This window comes from Typopeltis vanoorti, chromosome 1 (assembly GCF_054136105.1).
Source record: "Typopeltis vanoorti isolate ZY-2024b chromosome 1, IOZ_Tvanoo_1.0, whole genome shotgun sequence".
Classification (NCBI taxonomy): Eukaryota; Metazoa; Arthropoda; class Arachnida; order Uropygi; family Thelyphonidae; genus Typopeltis; species Typopeltis vanoorti.
Window position 1 is genome coordinate 20,797,518 of NC_143549.1, and position 26,227 is coordinate 20,823,744.

Consider the following 26,227-nt stretch of genomic DNA (forward strand, 5'->3'; position numbering starts at 1 on the left):
TCATATGAGGACATCATTTTTATGTGTTCCATATGAGGCTCTATGTATGAGAGGGTTAACCGGGCAATGTCCCAGCCGGCATGAAATTCTGTCATGTTGTACTATCATTTTATATTATGTTTAAGCCAATAAGAATACGATTTGGTCAGCTAAATCCCAAATTTTCAGCCCATCGTCATTCGTTCAGTATCCAGGTAGATACCTAACAACAGGGTGCACTACGAGAAGGTGAAAATTGGACATTAGGTCACAAGTCCTGGTCAGTTCTCTGCATTCCTTTAAAAGCTGTGTGGAGGTCTCCTCAGTTATACAGCTTTTGTGGGGGGATGGGATATATTTATATATATATACACACAGGAAAACCTTGCTTAACGCGAATTCGTTATGCACGATAATCATTTGGCACAATTGAGTCAAATGATACTATTTCCTGTTTTAAGTCAGTAATTAATCCTTTAACGTGATATTTTTGTGTTACAGGAAATTTTTTGTCGCAAATCTGCAGCAAGTGGCAGTACTCTTGTCAATGTAGCAGCTGGTGGGCAGTGGTAGTGCTGCAGGCCACACTCAGCAGTTAACTCAAAGCTATCATCGCAAGTGCACGTGCAAACTCTGTTCTCTTGCTCAATCATTTTCCCTTCATTTTGCTTTAATTTATATACTTATAAGGCTTTATTATATCGAACCCCTGATATGAAAAAGAGAAAGATTGATAAAGAAAGCATCAGTAATAAAAAGAGAAGAAAAGTGATTACGTTAGCGGAAAACCTGGAAGTCATTAAGAGACATTAAAGTGGTGCTAGTAATACAATGCTTGTGTGAGACCTGGGATACAGCGAGTCTACAGTTCGGAATATATTAAATAGAGCAAAGAATACAAAGAACAAGGAAAAGTTGCAACTGCTACAAGTAGAAGGAATATTCAGGCAAATGCTCTCAATATTTTTACATCATTGAAAGTGACCAAATTTCAAGAGGAAACATTTACTGCGAGTTTAGGATGGTTTGACCATTTAAAATTCGAACTGGACCATAATGTAAGAATAACTGGGAAATCTGCTGGTGGAGATAAAGATTCTGCGGGCAAGTTTCTTTTATTAAGAGGAAATGCAGAAGGCGATTTTAAACTCAAGCCTATGTTAGTTTATCATGCACAGAATCCAAGATCTAACATTATTGAAGAAATCATTGCAATGGAGAAAACACTTGGATTTAATGAACTGGATAATAAATGTGGGAATCTTGCTCGATTTCTATTCAGGACAGTTAAGCGAGAATGCTCTTCTTCAATGAGAAGAACAGCATGTATGTGAAGAAGAAGATAAGGAGTGTGAACAAGAGAATTCTACAACTAAGAATTAACAGCAAAAGAATTTGAGCTAGTTTTCAATTACATTCAGCATGCTAAGGAAATTTTGTTTGATGCTGATCCTGATATGGAACAAAGCTTCAAAGTCTGTTGAAATCATGATAAAAGCGATCACCAGCTATCGCAAATTGCATGACAAGATGAAAAAGTTGAGCACTATTCAAACATCTTTACTTAATTTTTTTTGTAAAAAAAAAAAAAAAGCTCAATCAAATGTTTAGACAATAAGACATTAAATAAAACGACTGAGAGTAAAACCAAGATATAGATGGATTGATATGGTAAAAAGTGTGTTAGAAGATAGAAATATAGAGGGTTAACCGGGCAATGTCCCAGCCGGCATGAAATTCTGTCATGTTGTACTATCATATGTGTGATAACATTGTAGTCTTGACAAGTAACACATTAATTTGGAGGAAAATTGTTGATTGATGTAAATTTTTCATGTAGTACTATCATACTCTTAAGGATACATGTCAGGAATTTGATGATGATTTCTTCCTTTATCCAAGTGTAAGGAAACAAAATTTGCATGTGACGTCACTTCAAGTACCAAAGGACGAAACTCAAGGATGAAATAAAGAATATAATTTCTTGGTATCTTTAATTTATCGTATAACCAAGTGAAAACACTTTCACATATCTCTAATTCTGAGTATTTTAGTAATAAGGTGTGACACCTTTTTGCTACTTGGAAAAATGAAATATGACTTGCATTACTTCAACCTTGGTATCACTTCTTGGTCTGGCTCCCAATGATTTGACCTCAATAAAGGTTGAAACCGATCTGGGTAGTGGCCCTTTCCATAATGCATAGCAGTATACATATCCGTATTCATATACATATATATATTCAATTCATTATGGGGTACTAAAACAATTCATGTGAAGTCATTAGCATCTACATACAAGTAGCTCAGTTGTGAAGTGACTTCACATGCAAAGTTTGTTTGCTTACACTTGGATAAAAGATGAAACTAAGAATATAATTTCTTGGCATCTGCTGTATAATTCCGCATATATTTCCTTTCTCTTTGATACTCCTGCATGTCTATTCATCTTTCAAGTCAAAACCACATGAACAGTCTTTCTATCCAGGTGCAGAGATGCCATCTCAGTTATAATCTGATCTTCCGATGCTATGACTAAATCCAAAATATAACCACCTGCTGTATAATTCCACATACATTCCTTTCTCTTTGATATCCTGCATGTCTATTCATCTTCCAAGTCAAAACCACATGGACACTCTCTAGCCAGGAGCAGATGCCATCTCAGTTATAATCTGATCTTCTGGTGCTATGACTAAATCCAAAACTCTTGAACCTTGTGTTCCTTCTACTACATGCAGTTTCCTCTTCCCCATTTATACTGTTGTAGTTAAGATCTCCCATAACAATCATTTTTTTTTTTGCACTCGCCAAGCTCAACTGTCTAAATATCTCCTGCTCTTCACCCTCTATGCTCCCTGATTTATAGCAACACCCCACTAAATATTCTGTCCTGCCCATCTCTATATCACACCATATGCTTTCAGAAGCATTAGTGTCATTGTCCTCCAGATCCTCCACTCTGAGTCCACCACCGTGAGTCCATCCCAATAATCTTTGGACAGGCTGATGCTATTATTGTTACCAATTCATCTCCTTTATTCCAGATACTCCTGGCATTGGTATAAAGAATCAAGCCATTGTCACTGTTTCTGTAGCTATCATTATCCCCTCCGCACTCCACCGGATTCAGCATTACACAATGTATTCTCCCCCCCCCCCCTCCTTCTCTCAAGCAGCTATTACAAGAGGCCACCTCCTTCTACCATCTACCCTGATAATTTTAGTTACTCTGCATTAACACACTCATTTGTTCAGAGAACAACTCTCCAGATGCATATGTCCTTCCTCATTCAAACACAAGCTATCTCTTGTGCATACAGTTCCTTTCTGGCCTCAAATGCCCTCCAAGCATACACTTAATCTTAGTTTCTCTCTCTCTCTCTCTCTTTCAACACATTTTGGCTATTATACTATTCATTATTGATACTCTTTTCTGCAGCTCTGCATTATCATACCTAGGCAACACTCACTATCTTCCCTCTCTGTCTTTTGTACAGCCTCAAGCATGAACCTCAGATCTCTCTTGCCACCTGATTCACACTTCCTCTTAAGTCATTTAGTTCACAATCATCTCATCCACCCTTTCACCTTGCTTAATTGCCACAGTTGCACTATCATTCCTCCAGGCAGACACTCCTCTGGCATTCTATCCTATACACACTACAGATCATCGAGTTTCCATACATCTCACCCCCTTACCACTATATTTTGTCCTTGCTCACCTGCATCCCTCTTTCTTCCTCTAACACTTTCTTTCTTTGTTCCTGTCATCTTATCATCTGTCCATCCCTAGTTACTGCACTATCTTGCCTTTCTCTCATTCCTTCTCTTTTACTGGTTCTAATCGTCCCTTTTTATTATTCTCATAAGTCTGTCTCTCTCACTTCTACTCTAATTCACTTTGCATTCTTTTCCAGTTGCCTAATCTCATCTTTCATGCTTCTCAACTCATTCCTGATACATTCCACTTCTTCTTTCAGTGCAACTCTCTCTGCAAGCTACTTACTCTTGCTCAACATTCATCCTCCTAATTAACACAATCTTCGAAAACTTCACGATGTTTCAAACCTGCTGCACTCCTTACTTTTATATGTTTATTCACATTCTGCTAGTTTTCATCATCCTCAATCACACTATTTGTCTCTCTTGGTTGGTATTCTTTCCTTTCTGATGTAATGCTGTCAAGGTCCTTTATGCTAATTTCTCAATTGCAAATTTCTTCCCATTTTTCACAGACATACACTTCCCGATCTCTCCCTGCTATATTTCTAATTGCATGCATGCTGCAATTAGAAATATAGCATATCATATACAACAAAATCCCATAGTATGCTGTTTAAAATGTAGTCCTTAAATGGGGATGGACTTGGCGATAATCTGTTGGCAAACTGAGCTGCCACCATTATTTAAGCACTGCACACAAAGAACACTACAAGGTATCCTGACATATTTAAGTACAAATTCCCCAACTGCAAATTACCCACAGACTATACGTTGTATCTAGCTTAGATTCCCTGTCATTTAAAGTAAAAACTACACAATGATGAAAACCGAAAAATTATCTTTTTTTTCGCTGCTACCTCATAACATGTACAACTATAGCCTTGCCCTCTGCTAGATAAAATAAAATGAGTAAAAAACTCAAAATCTGAAAACAAAAAGGACTGTTTTGATTTTTAAAATATTTTTATATACAGGAAGTATATAGGAAACTAATAATAGTGTAAACTTAATTGTGTAATACTGTTATAATATCCTAAACATTCCTTGAGGTTACATATCATGAAAATGATAAGTGTAATGTGTTTGTTATAAACGTTCATTTCAATTAAGATTTAAAAAAAAAAATGCAGCATGACTTTTTTTCTTGCATCTTCTTGTCATGAATTAAAACTTCATATTTAGTTCCAACAAGCCTTTAGTTCAGTTTGTTATACTTTATCTTGGATCATATCAGAATAACAAGTATATTCTTGATCACGGATACTCAAAAACATTCTTTTGCATTTCATTAGATTGTTGTTTATAGTTCTTTCCTTGTTATCAAATAATTTCAGAATTCTATCTTCTATGAGCTCAGTCAACTCCATCTGCCTTTCTTCAGATGCATTTGAAGGTGGTTGAAAAAATTAGTATGATGTCATTGTTTCTCAAAATCTTGAAACATTGTCATTGTGGTCTGCAGTCAAGGACATGTATTTGTATTCTAATTTTATACCTGGTTCTCAGTAATTTTCTGAATTGTTTTGCCACTTTAGAAAAATGTTGATTGCATTGAAGATTTTCCATAAAATGCTGTCGAAGTCAGAACCATTCACTATCAGAAGTTAGAATATTCACTATATTATGCACATTGGATTCAATTTAAGGAGCCTCCATGGTACATTTGGAAGAACCATTGGAAAACATCTAAGGTTGATTCTTGTTATGAATAGAATAATCTTTCTATTCATAACATATATTTTGTTATGAATAGAAATTTTTTTTTTTTTTTTTAATCTGGCATACAGACAAATTGGCTAACACACAGTTAAGTCAAAAGTACTATTGTTCATAGTAAATGACATGAATTGATTGGTGGATTATATAATGCAGACATTAGATTATATCGTAATCTTTAAAGATATCTGTGGCATAACTAAAAACAACAGATTACCCAATAACCACAGTAATGAATTTTAATGAAAGTAAGACCCATCGTGAATTGCATTGACTCACCTAGAACGTTGGTCGATTAGCAGCACTAATCGACCTATAGGACTCCCCTCGATGAAAGACTCATCGAGGGGGATCCAAAGACTCTCCCTCGGTGAGTCTTTGCACTCCCTGGAGGTGTCACAAAATAATAATAAGATAATAATAATAATAATAGAATTGGGGGTCAAATTGCTTAAGGGTCAAAGCTATATAACTGAGAGGAGACCTCCACATAGCCTTTAAAGGAATGCGGAGAACCGACCAGGGCTTCTGACCTAATGTACAATCCTCACCTTCTCGTGGTGCACCCTGTTGGGTATCTACTTGGATACTGAACGAACGAGGATGGACTGGCAATTTGGAATTTAGCTGACCAAACTGTATGATGATACAACATGACAAAATTTCATGCCGGCTGGAGCGTCGCCCGGTTAACAAGGCTCCCGTTGTTTTCGCCAGGGAACCAGGGCGAACAGCGAAAAGTCAGCTACTGGAACAAATCTGAAAACAAATCCCAATTCAACATCACCAGAGTTAAAGATCGGTACTATCAACGTAAGAAGCCTTAATGGCAAAGAAATGGAGCTAGCAGATGAATTAGATAAGTACCAGATCGACATAATAGGGGTGACTGAAACAAAAAAAGACAAAAACTGGTGAGATCTTTCTGAGCAATAAATAAAAAGTGTTATATTCAGGCAATGACAATCAAGGAAAAGAAGGAGTAGCCATAGTATTCAACACAAAATACGAGTCTAATCTTCTTGAATGGCAGTCAGTCTCAAGTACAGTAATCTGGGCAAATATGAGAATGGGGAACTGGACATTGAGACTTATTTGTGCCTATGGTCCCACAGAAGGTTCTACTAAGGTAGAAGTGGAGGAATTTTTTGACGCTTTAGAAAAAGCAACTGACACAATGAAAAAGGAAAAGTTCGTCCTTGTTGGGGATCTAAATAGCAGAGTAGGAAATGATTGTGAGACATACAAAAATATTTTGGGAAAATTTGGAGAAAAGAGCAAAGCTAATAATAATGGCAAATATCTGTTGGATTTCTGCTCAGGACATGGATTGGTTATTACTAACACCATGTTCCAACATAAAAATGTGCACAACTTCACATGGAGAGAAGAAAAGTCTCATTGACTATGTTATTGTTGATAGTGATGTTTTCTCCCTGGTGCAGGACACCAGAGTGTACAGAGGATTTGAAATAGGAAGTAATCACTATTTAGTCTTGAGCAGGATAAAATTGAATTTCATATTGAAAAGAATAACATGTAAGAAAGTTTTAAATTGAATAAAAGTTGACCAGCTCTCAGATGCAAACTGTAGACTAAAATACACAAAGATTATTGAAGAAAAAATGAAAGAGTTTGAGAACAGGAATCAAACCTTGGAGATTCAGTGGCAAGCCTTGAAGGAAGCCCTGATTGATTCAGCTAGAGAGGCATGTGGTGAAGTTGTCTGCAAGGATAGAAAAATTAGACCTCCATGGTGGACACAGGAAGTTTAAAGAGGCAGTGAAGGAAAAGAAGAAAGCATATCAAAAGTTTCTGGCAAATAAATCAGCTCGTGTCTTAGATAATACAGAGACAAATGCAAGAATGCTAAACACTGTGTAAAACTAGCTAAACAAAAGCCATGGGAGGACTTTGGCAAGAATATAAAAAATAAATATCTAGAAGGTGGCAAAATATTCTGGAGGTTGTTGAAGAAGCTTAGGAATGGAGGAAAGAGTGCCGTAAAAGAAGTTAGAAATGATAAAGGTGACATGAAAACAGGAGAAAAAGATATCCTTGAGGTATAGAGTAATTACTTTGCAAAACTGCTAAATGAAACAAGCAGTGATGACAGCACAGTGGTAAAAAACACTGACCAGGCATGCAGTCAAGAATACATATCCATACTTGAAGTAGAAAAAGCCATCAAAGGCTTGAAATGTGGAAAGACAGCAGGAGTAGATGATATTCGACCAGAAATTCTGAAGTATGGTGGTATAAGAGTCTTACAGTGGCTGCACTGCATAGTTCAGAAAGCCTGGACAGAGGGATGAATTCCCGATGATTGGAGTAGAGCTCTTATAGTACCCATATATAAAAAGGGAAATAAAACTGAATGTGAGAATTACAGAGGTATTTCCCTACTGAGTGTTCCTGGCAAGATCTATGCAAGTATACTTGAGAAACGGTTGAGAAGAATTGTGGAAGAAAAGCTTGGTGAAGAACAAGTTGGATTCAGGCCAAATAGAGGCTGTCAGGATCAGATCTTTACTTTACGACAAATAGTCGAGAAAGCATGGGAATATAATAAAGATCTGTATTTAAGTTTTGTCAATTTGGAAAAGGCATATGACATGGTGCCAAGAGAGAAGCTATTCAATACGCTGCAGTTATATGGTGTCAATGGGGCATTATATCAAGCAATACTTAGTCTTTATTTGAGTTGTAAGTCAGCAGTTAGAATTGAAGGAAGTACAGGAAGATGGTTTAATGTTAAATCTGGTGTGAGACAAGGATGTACATTATCCCCTCTGTTATTCATTATCTATATGGATCACATTATGAAGGAAAGTGGTATGAAACATGATATCAAAATTGGAGATGTTAATATCAGCTCTTTGCTTTATGCAGATGATGTTATACTTCTAAATAAATCTGCTACAAGTCTGCAAGATTCTCTGACTAAATTGAATAGCTGTTGTAATAGATATGGTATGAAGGTCAGCAATAAAAAGAAAAAGACGATGAAAATAGGCAGAATCATTGAAAATGTCAACTGTGTTGTGAATGGAGTAACTGTGGAACAAGTAAAACATTTCAGCTACTTAGGCATGATTTTTAGTGAAGATGGTAAATTAAATATAGAAATAGACAACAGAATCAGTAAAGCTGGTATGGTGGGAAGTCAATTTAATAAATTCATATGGAATAAGAGAAAAATTAGTCGGAACACTAAATTAGCTGTATACAAGAAAGTGTTCAAACAAGTTTTAACTTATGGATCTGAGAGCTGGGTCAGAAGTAAAACACTTGACCAAAGACTAGAGACCGCAGATATGAGAGTCCTGAGAAAGATTATAGGCGTGAACAGATGGCATCAATGGCAATATCATATTAAAAATGAGGATATTAGGAAAGAACTTGACATTGTCAGCATCCAGGAATGCGTTAGCAGAGCTAATCTCAGGTGGTATGGCCACTTAAACAGAATGGGCAAGGAAAGATTGGCAAAACAAGTGTTCCCTGCCAGGTTGGCAGCAAAACAACCCAGAGGAAGACCAGGATATAGGTGGATTGATATGGTACAAAGTGCCTTAGAAGATAGAAATATAAGATCTGATAATGTTGGAGTCTTGACAAGTAACAGACTGATTTGGAGGAAAATCGTAGATAGGAAGTTAGTAATGATGTAATTTTTTTCATATAGTACTATCATATCCTGTACACCCCTTGAAGGTACATGGCAGAAATTTGATGATGATGATAATAATAATAGAATTGCTAAATTTTGTTCATGTTTATTAACTGCCCATATCAGACAATCCAGATCATTCATCAAGAATTCCACACAATTTCTCGAAAAAATTAATCCAGAATATTCAAATACAAGAGTCGGATTTGTTAGTTAGCTTTGACATTGTTTCCCATTTTACCAACATGCTGTTATTGACACTGTTAGTTCATTTGATTAATCTTCAATGTTGCGAAGATTTTTGAATATGTTATATAATCAGGATATTTCAGCTGGAAAAACAATATCTATACAGGTTAAAGCAAAAGAAGCACTGCTATGGGTAGGTCTCCATCTTTGGCAAACTATTTTTTAAACCGTCTGGAAGATACCTTGTTCTCATTCATTCATCCCCAACGTTCTTTTTGATTTCATTATATCGATGATGTTTTTGCTGTTTGGCCTCATTCTGAAAATGAACTTGCCACTTTCCTACAATGAATCAATAGCTGTCATCTACACATTCAATGCACTATCAAAAATAAAATGCTGGTAGTGTACTATTCTTGGATATTCTTCTTACTCACACATCCTCCGGTATTTTGTCAACCAGTGTTTATCGAAAACCTACCTTTACTGGTAGATACATTCATCAAACATCTACTCATCACACCTCTCAAAAAATTGGTGTTATCAAGTCTTTAGTTAATAGAGCACATAATGTCTGCTCCTCTCTCTCCAGCAAGAACTTCTTACTATCAAAACTTTAAAGGAATTTAATTCTTACAACCTTCAACAGACTCTGAACCTATTAGTAGAATTTTGAAGAAGTATCACTTATTCCCATGTATTTTCCTATCAACAAAATTTGTCATCTCCTACCATCTACAAAAGACAAACTCTCACCTCTGTCATTAGCTGGTGTTTACCAGCTAATAATAAAGGTGACAGTTTGTGAATGTAATTTGACATACTTTGGGCAGTTCTGTGGAAAAAATAATTAATGAACATCAGTATTACATCAAATACGTGAAACCTCAAAACTCTGGTCTGTCACAATATAATATTAACACTAGACAGTATCCAGTGGGATGAAGCTCATCTTCTCCGTAGAAGCAGTTTTAAATATGAACACCTTTTCAAAGAAAGTTTGAAGTCCTTTTACATTGGCCAAACCTGAATCGGATTGATTGTCTCTCTCGCTCTCTCTCAAAAGTTTGGGAGATTCTCATTTTACATAAACATCAAAAATAGTTTTAACATTATATATTAATATATTAATTTCTAGCATGCAGCAGCTGTTGTTTTAATTGGTAAACCGATTGTTGTATGTACCTTGTATTCTCATTTCTTTGATTTGCTTGTTTCTACACACTGAGGATGTACTGTTATTTTCAGTATGAAATATCTGTACTTTCATTTCATTAAAGTTAATTACTATGGCTATCGTGTAATTTGTTGTTTATTGAAATGAAAGTACAGATGAGTACTTTCATTTCAATGCCTCTCTATCTCTTGCTTTAGTAAGACTTGCCTGTCCAATCTTTGGTGTCTTTCCATTGCAGTCGGGGTCGTCCTCTCCTTCCCTTCACCATCCCATGCAATACTATTCTGGGAAGCTTTCCAGAAGAACCCTCTCATCAAATGTCCTGCAAATGCTATTTTTCTTCTTTGGATACTAGCCATATAGTCTCTTTTCATTTTGAATCTTATAAGAACCTTCATTACTCACTCTTTCAGTCCAGCTGATACGATCCATTTTTCTCAAGCACCACATTTCAAATGTATTTAGTCAATCACTCATCTCCTTAATGATCATCCAGGACTCACGTCCATGTGTCCCCATGCTCCAGATCATTGTCTTGAGGATTCTTACTTTCAACTGTTTGTTCAGATTTCTATTTCCTAATATATGGTATATTTGAAAAAATGCTGCTTTTGCTTTTTTAATTCTATTCTTAATTTCATAATTAGATCTATTGGCTACTGTTATCCAACTCCCAAGGTATTCAAAACTTTTTACATTTTCTATTCTTTGTCTGTTCAAAGTAATTTCCTTTCTTTGAAATCTTCATCACTTTTGTCTTTTGAATGTTTATTTTCATTTTATCTCTCTCATTTCCAACCCTGTTCAGTTTCTTCAAAATTCTTTGCAAGCCTTCCTCTGTTTCACTCATAAGTATAATGTCATCTGCATATCTTATATTATTGATCAGATGTCTGTTTATCTTTATTCTATCCTTCAGATCTTCTAAGGCCTCCCTCATCATCCATTCACTATACACATTAAAAAGGAGTGGGGACATACCACACCCTTTCTTATGGGGATCCATTCAGTATCCTTTCCTTCAAATCTGACCCTGGCTTCTTGAGTTTTGTATATTCTGAAAACAAAATTCTCATAATATTTTTTACCTATTCCTATTTTATGCAAAATATCAAATAAAACAGAGTGATTAACGTTATCGAAAGCGTTTTCATAGTCCACAAAGCATAGATATAAATCTTTATTGCACTCTATCATTCTTTTCTCCCAATATCCGTAGTGTTGTGATCGCTTTCCTGGTTCCCCTATTTCTCCTGAAACCAAACGGTGCTTCATTTAATTCCCTCTCTATCATTTGCTCCATTCTTCTATATATTGTTGTTGATTATAACTTTTGCAATGTGGCTAATCAATCTGATAGTTATGTGCTTGCTGCAATCAGTCATTCCTGTAGTCTTGGGAATAGGAATAAAAATAGATCTTATGAAGTCTTTAGGTATTCTATCCTCCTCCAGACTTCTATTAAAGATGGATAGAAATTTTATTCCTTCCTTTCCCAATGCCTTCAGTAACTCTCCTTGAATATCATTCACTCCTAGAACTTTCCTATCCTTTATTCTTTTAATGGCTGCTTCAGTTTCCCATTCCTTAATTTCTGGGGCATCATCATTTTCTATCTGAATACATTCCAGATTATCTTCATCTCCATAAAGTTCTGTAACATACTTCTTCCATCTTATCATTTTTTCATTTTTTTTACAACAAAATCTTTCCTCTTTCATCCTTCAAAGCACTGCTTTTTATCCTTCTCTTCTTCCCTGAAATCAAGTTCAAACCTTCATAGACCTTTCTCAAATCCTTTGCTGTATCATTTTCCTCTATTTCCTTGCAGACCTGATTGAGCCAGTCTTCCCCTTTGCCTTTTTAGCCAGAATTTTTACTTGTTTATTGATCTCTTTATACCTGACTTGGGCTTCATCGCTGTTCTTATTCTTCCAATTTCTTCTTTCGTCCATTTTTTCTATCACCTCCTCAGTAATCCAGGGCTTCCTTCGTCTCCTCTCCTCTCTGCCTCACCCAGAAGACCTTTAGCACATTCCTTGATTTTTCTCTCTTAGATCAGTCTAGATTACTTCTAGGGGTCTATCAGTATCAGTACTGCTGATTTTATTTTCTAGTTCAGCTTGATATTGCTCTCTGATATCTTTTCTTTTTAGTCCATCAATTCTTATTTTTGTAGTTGCATTTTCTTTATTTATTCGTTTTAATCTGATTTTTACTTTAATTGTGAGCAGGTTATGGTCACTATTGCAGTCTGCTCCAGGATGTTTTTGCATTTTTTATTACATTTCTATATCTTGAGTTAATTAATATATAATCAATTTGATTTCTAATTTCTTCACATCTCTGTCCAGGTGCTCTCCAAGTATACAGTCTTCTCTCATGTTGTTGAAACCATATTGTAGTAAAGGCCATAAAAGTCTACGTTGTAGTCTGAAGGCTTCAGAGTTCCTCTCCCTGTTGTAATCCATAAAACTTAAATATTTGTTCAGGTTTCTAATTATTTGCTTTATTTATGTTTATATTTTATTCTGACTTTAGTAACACTGACCTATGATTATATAAAACAGTTTTACATGGAATCAGATAAGTTTTCTAACCCTTAAGAAATATGAAGTCAGTTTGAAAAATCTGGAAAACTGAATAGTAAGTAATCTCTTATTTTAAATGTACATTAGTTTATTGTAGTTCTCTATCCCCCCCCCCCCATGTGAATTGAATGATTAACTGTTAGTTCACAAGAATAGATAGGACTTAATGAGATCAAATCAAAAAAATTATACTGCATTTCTTTAGAAAACCTGTGTGAACAGTGATCACATATCACATCTTCTGTCAGTTCAGTTATTCATGTTGATCACTGAAAGTCATCAACAATAAATTTAATGAACTTTATTCTCAAATTTGTAAAATGCAGTATATGGTAGCATTTTACAAATTTGAGAATCAAGTTCATTAAATTTGATGTAAAATTCAGTAAGGTAACAACTGAACCACAAGAATTAGCACATAGCATTTGTTTGCATTATACTTAACTATAACCATTTTTCAGCTATTTCTCCATTTCAAAGGTGGATAAATTGAGTGCTAAAAACCTTATTTTCATCTTCCTTTTCATTTTTGGCCAAAGGGTCTGTGACAGCCAAGTAACTTAATTTCTTAGAAACCTGATTACTCCTTATGACAGGGCAGTTAATTCTGCTGTTAATTAAGTTTGCTGTGCAGTGTCTATTATGCCTATAAATTGTGTCTCTTCTTGGTCTGCCTATTTCGTAGGATGAAAAACCAGAGTTTCCAGAAGTAAACATATCGCCTGCATATGAGACTAACTCACATTCACTTGAAAAGCCCAAATAAAGGTTCTTCACATTCTAAATGGGATTTAAACCCAGGACTTTCTGATGAAATGACATAATTGAATTTAATGATTATTAAATTCCATAATGACTGAGCCACAGAAGCTCTTTTATTATTTTCCTTGTTTATACACAAGTGGTGTTTATTGAGTGCACGTGTGTGCCATAAAATCATCATTGTATTTGGAGGTTAAGCATTGCTGAAGTGAATTCAAAAGAAAATATAAGACAAATGTCACTGTTTCTTCTTTCAGTGTAATTGAACAGTGATCTCGTTATCCTAGATTTATGGACTCATCTACATTTTTAGTTAAATAACTGTAATTAAAATTATTTACAGCATTACTTTTTGACCTTTATACTAAGTTCGTCTTTAGGAGTGTATATATATATATATATATATATACACACTGCATGAAAGCTATTAACATCACACCTGCTTGGCCTCATCTTTTGTTTAAAATAAAAAAATAAATAAAAAAATTCGAGTCTGCTGTTATTGCTTGTAATAAGTCCTTTCACTTTATATTATTATTATTATTACATGACACCTCCAGGGAGTGCAAAGACTCATCGAGGGAGGGCACCTACTTATAACTCTATCTCCGCCAATCAATCCACCAACTAATGAACCACAACTACACCAATGCCATCTACTCCCCCCCCCCCACACACACACTTTGACTAGTATTTTCACAGATAATCGCAAACATCCATGTCCATGGCAGGATTCAAACCTGCAGCCTTTTGGCTGGAGAGCAGATATGATAACCACTTGGCCAACCAGGCTGGCTTATGGTAGTAATTCTTGATGGCCTAGAGTTCTTTTCCATTAGGCAAGTTCCTTTGACCTTTGATAAAGTTTTTGTATTTAGCACAGAGTCTGGTGGTATTGAAAGAGAAATTGATACAGATTTACTGAAGAAAAAAAAAATGATTTAATAACTTATTAATGTAATTTGTGGTCAGTTGTCACACGTGGTACATTCAGTGAGGAGATTGCATTCAAGAGTACAAATGAATATGCTTGTTTTTGTATTGTGAAATACAGTGATACCTCGACTTACGAACTTAATTCGTTCCTGACTACGGTTCGTATCTCAAAACCCAGTTTTCGATTATATCTTGTGGGAAATCAATTAATCTGTTCCCAGATTCAAAAATGAAAAAAATAAATAAATAAAAAACTATTCTCAACTAAATGAAAAAATGCAAAGAAATGGAGAAGGAATGAGAAGGAGCATTTTTACACTATAAAATGCATTTTGTATACCATTATATATTAATTTTTATTTATGAAATCTTTGGTTTTTACATGATTAATATGAAAACCATCTTCTATTAAATTGTTTAAAAAAAAAAAAAATCAATCTCTTGTGGCTGGTTTTGTGGTTCGGGAGTTTTCGATTTGTTGTAATTAAATTGCTTCTTTTTGTCTCTTAGGTGAAGGAGGTTTAAAAAACCTATTCAACGTTGACTAAATCTTTCGTTTCCTTAACACCCTTCTAAAGTGATTAATGACATTCTCATTGAAGATATTGGTGACTAGAAACAACACCTTGATTTGGATGCCACTTTTTAACCAATTCTTGCAATTCTATGTCACTTGTTGGAATTGCTCCATTTTTGTTGCTGTCTTCGTCCTCTGAAGACATTTGCTTTTCTTCCTCATCCCTTTCTTTTTCCTGCTCTCTTCTTAACTCCTGTAGCTCTTCAATGGTCAGTTCAACATTGTGCTCCTCCATGTCTGCTTCATCAACTTCCAAATGCATGGTCATGCCGAGGGAGACAACTGTATCAGCAATTCCAATTTTGCTTTCACGTCCTTCCAATGCAGTTCCTCGGTCTGGCCATAACTTTTTCCAGGCTGATTTTAGAGTTCTCACAGAAACATCTTCTCATGCCTGACCAATAAGATGCAAACAATAAAGAATATTGAAGTGATTCTTACAGAATTCTCTGAGAGTTAATTCTGTGTCGGTGATAACATCGAAACATCTTTGAAAAAGTGTTTTGGTATAAAACTTTTTGAAGTTGGAAATAACATATTGATCTATTGGTTGTAGGAGTGGTGTGATATTAGGAGGCAAGAACTTAATTTTGATGCAATTAAACTCTTCATCCAAATCTTCTTCCAATTGTGGTGGATGTACTGGAACATTGTCCATTATAAGAACTTTCTCAGGCAGACTCTTTTCTTGTAGATACTGTTTCACTGTGGGAGCAAAGACCTCTGTAATCCACTCACAGAAGAATTGCCTGGTTACCTAGGCTCTGCTGTTACCTCTTCACATAATGCTGGGTTTGTGTCTGTTAACTTTCTGCTTTTTAAAGACTAGGATTTTCAGAGTGGTAAACCAACAGAGGTTTTATCTTCAGGTCACCACTGGCATTGGCACAAAAAAGCAAAGTTAGTCTGTCTTTCATTGGCTTGTGTCCTGGCAATGCCATTTCCTCCTTACTGATGAATGTTATCACCGACACAGAATTAACTCTCAGGGAATTCTGTAAGAATCACTTCAATATTCTTTATTGTTTGCGTCTTATTAGTCAGGCATGAGAAGATGTTTCTGTGAGAACTCTAAAATCAGCCTGGAAAAAGTTATGGCCAGACCGAGGAACTGCATTGGAAGGACCTGAAAGCGAAATTTTCTTCCAGAAAAGCCTAGTTTCATCACAGTTGAAAACTTGTTCTGGTCTGTAATCTTCCATCAGTTTCTGAAATTCCTTCAAGAACCTTTCAGCTGCTTTTTTTGTCAGCACTAGCACCTTCTCCATGTCTAACAACACTATGGATACCGGTTCTATTCTTGAATTTCTCAAACCATCCTTTGCTAACTTTAAACTCTTCACCGATGTCTTTGCTACTGCTAGTGGATGGCAAGTTCTGTGAAAGATCTTTGTAAATAGTTTGAGCTTGTAAACAGATCATGTTTTGAGATATACTATCTCCTTTCAGTTGCATGTCATTAATCCAGACGAGTAGTAAAGTTTCCATTTCTTCGTAACTCTATTTCTTCGTGATGACATGATAGATACTCCTTTGGCCACATCCAGTTCCTTATAAAAATCTGCTTTCTTGACAATTGTAGCTATGGTGGAGTTGGACAAGTCATACTGCTTTCACAGATCACTTTGCCTGACTCCTTTCTCATATTTTTCCATAATCTCTTTCTTAATTTCTATTGTGATTTTCTTCTTCTCTTCTTTCTTAGTTTTCTTTTCCGCATGTTGAAAATAATACGCTGATCAGTGAAATGACACTTATCTGGTAGATTATTCAGAAAATAAACATGAAGCTACAATAAAATACGTCACTTATAAAAAGAAATACATACATACAGTACACATAATAAATAAAAACCTAAAAAAAACTTCACGAAGTGTATTGTTTGTTTACACAAATACCGAAATAGATACACAGAAAAAGCAAATACGTGCAGCGTTCGTTTTATTTCAGATAAATACGATGTAGTAACAACAATCGTTACACTAGAGACGGTTCAGCGTGTGCTCAGCTAAACGTGCATAAAAAAAGTTTAAAATAAAGTATAATGTAAAACAGGCTTTAGTTCATTTGAAAAGAAAAGCATCATCACTGTTCATATCTAGAGGTCAAAATGGGATATGAAAAAAAGTTCGTATGTTGAGTGGTTTGTAAGTCGAAGCATCACTGTATATGGATTTTTTATTTTTTTTTTTAAATTCTTGATAATGGGCTTATGATTAAATATAATTTTTTGAATTGGTGAACTGTTAGTTTAATGCCTAATGAACTCAAATGAAAAATGGCAACAAGAGAACTACTTCTGGACTTTCTTACATAGTGGAACAAGATTTGAGGCTGTTCTGAAAGGTTATAGTAATAAAACTCAAAACGACTGATTTCTAGCAATAACAGGTTTCTAATAAATAGCTTCAAAGAGATGTCATGGCTAATTGTGAAAGACTATCATTACCAAACATGCATAAAGCTCCATAAAAGTGTTTAAACTAAGGGAGAAATTTTACTTTTTTGCTGAAAATAAATTGCTGAAGTGGTTTGCATTTAGATACCCTAAAAGTTATAGGCATGTTGGTAGGAAGGACTTATGGTGGCCAGATGTCACACATGGCATATTCAGTGAGGAAATTGCATTCATATAGTACAAATGAGGCTTGATCAGGCTTCGTATAGATTATTTTGCACAGATCTGGTTGCTGGTGGGTTTTCATGGTGATGAGGATATGTTGGAAAGGATCCAGAGAAGATGCACAAAAATTGCCAGTGGTCTTTGGAATTTAGATTTGTCCTCATAAAAAATTTGGATTTTTTATGAGGACAGATTAAGCAAATGTAAATTGCAAAGAATTGAATAGAAAGAAGAGGAGAGAGGATATGATTGAGATGTATAAGCTAGTCAGGGATTGTTATCAGGTTGACATGGAAGACATTTTCATAGAATGAAGGGGGGGGGGGTAGAACAAAAGGTTCTTTGTTGGAAACTATATAAAGAAGATGTGAGCAGAAGAGTGAGGAGCAGGTTCTTTGCATGGAAAGTGGTTGGTGAGTGGAATGCATTGCTTGAGTGTGTGTTGTAAATGTAGACAAATTGAATCATTTTAAGGCACAGTTGTATGAGCATTGTGTGCAATTCCATGATGGGTCACTCACACCATGGAAGTCAGATGTTAATAATAATAATTTTTTGAATTGAACTGTTTACTTAATGTCCCCCCCCCCCTCCTCCCTCAAAAAAAGAAAAACATGCTAGCAAATTTGTTTTAAACATCTTGAACTTGTTGCTAATATCAGCACTGCAAAAGATATGTTTGTTGATGACATCTGGAGAATGGAAAAGTTTCCTTTCTTCCTTTAAAAATAGTCAGTGACACTGATTATCAAGCTATTATGAAAATGAAGAACGTCATCCAGTAACACTAACGTTCTCTTATAGGGAACACTCCTCACCAAATGTGTGACACTGTTCAGTGAGTTAATGTAATGTTATTTCATAGGTGGGATTGCATTTTGTTTTAGAACAGGTTGCCAAAGCAAACATTTTCTAAACAGTAAGCAGTATCTAGAAGAGGATGAAGAAACTTTATTAGAAATTATCATATGTTAAGATAGGCTGTGTTCAAGTAGTATCAGGGGATCTAGCATGGGCCAAGAAAACATTCCCACACCTATCAGCCTGAACTGTTCCCACTTAGCAGGAAGGGTCATCGCTTTATGTTGTTACTGCTATCATGCTGATGACAGAGCAAGAATACTGCAGTACAAACTGGGACTTGTCAGACTAGATGACATTTTCCCATTCATAAGATATTGATTGCTGGTGATCACATGCCCACTCTGTTGTTAATCTTCCTGTTCTTAGCTGACAGCATCGAAATCCAGAATAGTCATCTCCTTCTGTACTCCATCTTTGACAGCATATGATGAACTCTGTTCAAAGATGATGTTCTGACCACCACCATTGTTGTACTTTGACCAACTGTGGGTATCCTGTCGCATTTCATAATCCTTACTGTTTTTCTCTGACCTTATGCATCAATGAACTGTTTCTCTCCACAAGACTGACATTGGCTTGAAGTTGTCTGGTCGTTATGCCACTCCTGGTACACTCTAAACACTGTTGTGCATGAAAAGCTCAGAAAAATAGATATTTGTGACACATTGTCCTTGTCACTTAATTTACAACTTTTTTTTTTATCCATTTTGATGCATCAAACACAAAAAACTGTTAGATGCCTGTCTGCCTGATTTATATAGAAAACTGAAGCCATGTGACTTGATGTCTTCAGGAACGGTCTATTTTCCTAAAGTGGAGGCAGGGTGTTCTTAATCAAGTGGTCCTCAACTTGTCATGAAGTTTGGTTCCAGCAGTCTCATCGTAAGTCAAAAATCACTTTAAAATCATGTATTAGCAATTAATATGCCTATATGCTAAAATGTGTAGGTTTATTTATTTTAGAGTATTTTTTTACTCTTTGTGTTATAGTGAAATGATACAATTTAATTTATAGGTATTATTTCTGGGAAAATTCCCATGTTACTCCTCTTGAAACTATTACTTTTACGGCTATTATAGCCTGTTTTTTTTTAGGAATGTCTCTTATTTTAAATACATTGGCTTTTTTACTCAAGAAAATTTTTAGGACATATTCTCAATTAGAACATACTCTCAATTATTCTGCTATAATTAAAGGAAATTATAGCAGAATAATTGAGGAAGAAAATTTTGTACATACCTTGTTTAGATGTCAGGACTTCATTCTCCATATTTCTGCTGTAGGCTGTTAAAAGAAAGGGGGGGGGGTGTTTGACACAAGGCAGGAAGAATAATTTTGAAAACCTGGGTTTTTTCTAAAATAATATACAGTCGTACCCCGACTTACGTGAATCCAGAGTTATGCGGTTTCATATGTGTACGTATTCCTGTCCCGCTTCATGCCTCACCACTAGTCATATCTTTCTAACACTGGCCGCATTCGCCAGTGTCGCACATGCTGTGAACAAGCACTGACGTGTTTCATGTGATCTCCATTCATACACGATTTTTATAGTCTACAAACCTTGCGATTGTTTAGTGTTATGTTCTTGATAAAAATTTTATCACATAAAAAATTATAATGTCGTCCAAAGGAAGCAAGTCTGATTCTTCTACAGCTAGCAAGAAAAGAAAAACATTGGCTTTGGAAACAAAACTGAACATTATTAAGGATTTTGAAGGCAGAATGAAAATTTGTGAGCTAGCAAAGAAGTTTGATCTACAGGAATCCACAGTAAGAACAATCATAAAAGAAAGATTTACAGATTTTGGAGCACATAGATTTTAACGAGGAATGAATTGTAGCCACAAGATAAGGAATAAAAAAATCATTAGCTTGCTATGAAGAAATTTAGCGTGACAAGAAAAAGACATTATGCTGTCAGACGAATCTATTAGATTTTATGAAACCATTGACATCGAAATAACTTTATTTTTTTTTATGTATGCAAAACTCCAATTATGATTATATTTCTTAAAAAATATAGTGTTTTTGTAAACCTTTGGTCCCAATTAACTAATATTTTGTATTATTATATCCGAATTATATCCGAGAAAATTATACCCGAGTTACGCGAATTCAACTTGCACGCGAATTCCCAACTACTGCATAACTTCAGGGTATGACTGTATATATATATATATTATTATTATACTTAAGGGCGCTTCTTTGGGGAAGGGGAAGGGTTTTATGGGAAAACGGGGGGGGGGGGGCGTTAACAGGGTGTGAGTCATTTCGGTCATCTGACTATCATCGGAATGAGCGTAAGGCTATGCCACGACCGTATGTTGTATCTGCCAAAAAAGGGCATTTGTTGTTGCTTATGGGTCGGAGGCGTGATCTGATTTGTAAATTTGGAGCTTCCAACATTTGGAAAATTAACTCAATCAACGTCCGCCGACCCTACCTAATTTCTGAATGTTGGAAGCTCCACAGTTTACAAATCAGGTCACTCCTCTGACCAATAAGCGACAACAAATGCTTTTTTGCAGATACAACATACGGTTGTGGCATTAGCCCTACATCCATCCCGAAAATGTTTCGATGATGGTCAGACAACCGAAACAGCTCGCACCCCATTGACGCTCTCCCCCTTCCCAAAGAAGCGCCCTTAAGTATAATAATATATATATATGTATATATATTATTTTAGAAAAAACCCGGGTTTTCAAAATTATTCTTCCCGCCTTGCGCCAGACACTCCCCCCCTCCTTTAACAGCCTACAGCAGAAATATGGAGAATGAAGTCATCCTAGCATCTAAACAAGGTATGTACAAAATTTTCTTCAGCAATTATTCTGCTGCAATTTCCTTTAAAATACACTTATAATGCCCTAAAAATTTTCTTGAGTAAAAAAGCCAATGTATTTAAAATAAGGGACACCCCTAAAATAGCCATAAAAGTAACAATTTAATTTTTTTTTCTCCAAAATAACTCTGAAATAAATAATAAAACAAGAGTATACAGTGCTTCTCTGCATTTCCAGTAAAATAATCAGCTGGAAACACATAAGACAAGAGGAATTCTTCAAGCTCCAGGTTTGTTGATTGCTGACAGGCTAGTTTATCAACAACAGATTTTTCAAATTTATGGAATTTGCAGCAGAGCATTCTGATGATAGTTAGCCATGTTATATATATACCTACCTTATGAAAAGTTCAGGCTCATCTTTTTTTGGGTGGTGGCGGCAGCGGTAGGGGGAGACAACAGGAGTGGACTTCAAAAATATGTAAATTGCATTCAACTTATGGACGGTTTGCCCCCCCCCCCCTTTTTTTTTTTTTTTTTTAAATAAATTTCTCTGAAGCAAGCATCTGCAACTTGCATAATGCATTTTATCTGTTTTGCTAAATCGCTCCATTTTAAGGTTCATTTCCTCAAACAACTGTGATAGCTTTTTAGCAAAAGGCACATGTCAATTTTTTCACTATAAACTTTTTGGGGGAATGGTGTTTGGCTTCCTGTTCTGTTTTTTACCTGCATCATTCTCTGCTTCTAGTAACATTTCATTGGAGATTTCTTCTGCCATAGCTTCCGCTATCTTCTCTGCTTCATTTTTCATCTCACCCACTGTAACTAACTCTTCAGCTAGCAGGAGCATTTTGTCATTAATCTTCTGTAAGGCTTTGTTGAATTCTTTGAATGTACAACCATGTATTTTCAGCTTCTTCTTCCAAATACCATTCAAACACTTTGCTGTCACCTCGCCACATAGTGCATCTATATGCTTTGTACAGTGTGAGATATTATAATCCTTCCAATAGTCTGAGTATTTTTCTTAACCTCAGTAACAGCAATAACCTTGATCCATGGGTTGTAGGGATGAGGTGGTATTCTTACCGGTAAATGTATTAGTGGGATGACTGTCATAATTTTGAGTGGTTATAAGTCCACATGTTAAGGCTTAAGTGCTGGGAGGACTCATGTTGGAAGTTTAATGGAGTAACAATAGAACTAGTAAAGGATTAAAAACTAATTTAAAGCTCTCAATATTTTGTCTCACTCACTGAGAGACATCTTCAGGCAGTACAAATAACACTTGTGACACACACACACACACACACACAAAGATAACACAATACCTTGAAATACGTGGGTGACTCTAAAGTCCTATCTAGGTGGTGTGTCCTCTATGGGCATTTGTAGGTGGCCTAAGATGTAAACTGGGACCTCTAACAGTTATGGTTTCCCAAATTTTGAGAAGTTTTATGCATCCATATTGGTTTAAATTAAGTTGATTTCTGAGTGTTACTGCAGGTTCCAAAAACAGTCTTTCCTTTTAATTTACTATGGTGGAGCATGGTGTTTTACTTCCAGACGATCCTGTGAGTTGTATCCAATACATGGTCTGCAAGGTCAGATTGAACTTGTAGAACCTGATTCCAGATTACATCTGCAATCACGACTATGGTCAGTCTGGCCATAAAATTTGTTTTATGACTGGCCAGTTAGACCATGTATTGAGTGCAAGATTATAAGACAAAGCAGGTATTGTTAGCATCCCCACTTATGTTAATCTTTATCTTTAATTAGTTATGACTTGATTATTGATCACCTTAACTTTATTTTATGCAGATTTGAAATTTCCAGGATAGTGCATTGCCAGAATCAATCCAATGTGTTGTTAATAAACCATTTAATTAAATCAAAAAAAGGAATATTTGTACAGTTTGATTCACATTAGTATATACAATTGCATTACAATTTTCGTAATTTTCAGTTCTTCCTAATTCAAACAAATTTTCTTCCTTTAAAGCTAAATTACAATCTAGAATATCCTTCCAGTCATATATACACAAACTGACAATAAAGCATACGTTAAGTAAGCTTAATTCTATATCAATTTACATTATCTTATTGTACCCATAAACAGATGCACTTGATGTACATTGTTGTTCGGAATTATCACATACAAAATACTTACAATTTCTGCTTTTTACATGAATCTCTTGTTCACATGAAAGTGCTCCTTTTTGTCTTTATTGTTTTATATTTTGTCTTTAAAAACAGTTCAGAACCCTTCTCAATGTTTTGCCTTATAAAGGCCTGGACTTCTGTTGTACACATATATGGAAAAATATGAAACTTACATATATGGTATGGTCATGTATGGACATCTGAATGATGACATCATACTTCGAGCGTGTTTTGAGATGTCCATATATGGACAGCGTTACATAATGACGTCATGTGGCACGTTATTCTTACAAAGGCCTATGATTAAGTTACTACAAATACAAGTTTATTACAGACAAAATTTGACATTTCTTAGAAAAACATATAAAAGCAAACATGATAAGTTACATATCATGACAGATTTTAGCCACACTAATCTTAGCATTATGTTGCCAGTGGAATGAATCATACTGAGCAGTGTAGTCAGTGATATTCACTACTGTATTTCATGCTATTATAAAAAAAAAAATTACTAATTTTTCTTTAAATAATGAAATAGTCATTACTACTCTTATTGAGAGATGCATATTTATACAGTTCAGGAAAAAACTAAACTCCTTCATTATAGTAAAACATATTACTCTTATTACAAACTAAATTATGCGTATATTAGACATTTTTATATTGAGGGTACAATATAGAAAACTCTTAAAACTGGACATTCCTATATATGCCTTTTTATAATTTTTAAATATCTCCACAGATATTTAACTATATTTGACTGTATTTTCTTCAAAAAAAGGTATAAAAATGTGCAGCCTAAGAGTTATTGTTCTTTTGTATTTTATTTTACATACTCAGTTTTTTTTTTATTTTATATTAAATATTTTCCACCTTGTAATTTTTCTAGTGTCGAGAAATTGGCATTGAAAGTCATGACGAATTGTTGAAAGTACTTCATGAACTTCACACTGTGAGTTTGTTTTCTTGTATAAGACTGCATATTGTAAAATAATTTTGATACAGTAAGTTATTATTATTACGTGACACCTCCAGGGAATCCAAAGATATCGAGGGAGGGCACCTACTCTAGAACTTTCCATCTCCACTACTCAATCCACCAACTACAGCAAACGACTTCATCTACACCAATGGTATCTACTACCCACCACCAGTAGTATTTTCACAGACAGTCACAAACATGCATGCCCATGGCGGGATTCAAACACGCAGCCTTTTGGCTGGAAAGTGGATATATTAACCACTCGGCCAACCAGGCCAGCTGTTATACAACTTTCATTCACTTTCAACTTCCATTCATGTTATTAGAGCCAACTTTCTTTCCTTTCTTGGGGGGGGGGGGAGGAGATGGGTTCATGCCAAGTTATTAGTTAGGATCATATTTTCACTTTAAAACAGATAGTTGAGAAAGCTTGGGAATATTACACAAATTTGTACAGAAATTCTTCAATTAATGCATCTCCAATTAGTGCACCTCTAAAATTTGATCAGTGTGCCTATATACATCTTAAAAATAAATGTTACAAATTTAAAATTTTTTTTACCTATACATTTTTTATAGCTAACTATTTTAAAAAATCACTCACCAGGATGAAATAATTTAGTTACCAATTTAAAACATTTTCCAAAGTTATTTTTAATGGCATACAGTACTACACTATTTCCATATACACTGTTCCAAATTTACTGCCAAAATGTATGTTGTCTGTTAATTACATACTATTTTGCTGATAATATCTCTTGCCTCCTTTGCAATTGTTTTCCTTACTTTTTTTATTGTAAAGTATTTTCCCAACCTTTAATTGTCCTGACCATTTTTAGCTCTATTTAAAAAAATTGCTGTGCAGTATTTCTGTGGAATATCCTAATAATTATTTTTTGTCTTTTAGTTAGCATCTTTGATAATAATTGGAATAAAAATTTTAGTTATACATGTGGTATGGACTCCAGAAACAGGTTGCAAGAAATCGAAGTTTTTGAAAAAAAATAAAAAGTTAATTTTTTATTAGTTTCTATTTTTATTTACTTCACTGTTCAAAATTTAACAAATTCAGTCAAAATATTGCTTAGGTGTTATATAAATAATGAAAATTAGAAATAAAATTTATGTATTGTTATTATTCTGATGAAAATATCATTTCACATAGGGTTGTACATCACTATAATTATCCATTATTGGCCACAAAAGTTGAGTGGTAAATTATTGAATTAGGCCATTCAGTTTTTTAAATGCAAGCCATATTACATAACATTATACATACATTTTGGGTAATATTCAGTTGCCTTTTAATATCTGCAACCAGGCTTGTCCAATATATAAGCACAATACTGTTATAGGAAATAAAAATTGCAATATAAATGTTGAGAATGCAGGTGATTAGAACACAAAAATTACTAGAAATATGTAATAAAATGGTGAAATATGGACTGTTTTGTATGTGATGCAGCCAATGGGC

The 26,227-nt window shown here is 35.0% G+C and overlaps 1 protein-coding gene across 4 annotated transcripts in view; it reads left to right on the forward strand.

Annotated features, from left to right (window-relative positions):
• Positions 1-26,227, forward strand: part of LOC150109823 (SLIT-ROBO Rho GTPase-activating protein 1-like) — a 564,129-nt gene that overhangs the window by 185,972 nt on the left and 351,930 nt on the right. For 3 of the 4 annotated variants that reach the window (XM_090396844.1, XM_090396853.1, XM_090396861.1), the window contains exon 4: positions 24,661-24,723. The exons of the other annotated variant lie outside the window; for it this stretch is intronic. In XM_090396844.1, coding sequence (XP_090252970.1) covers positions 24,661-24,723 — 63 coding nt within the window. The remainder of the gene's footprint in view (positions 1-24,660; positions 24,724-26,227) is intronic. 4 annotated transcript variants of the gene reach the window in all.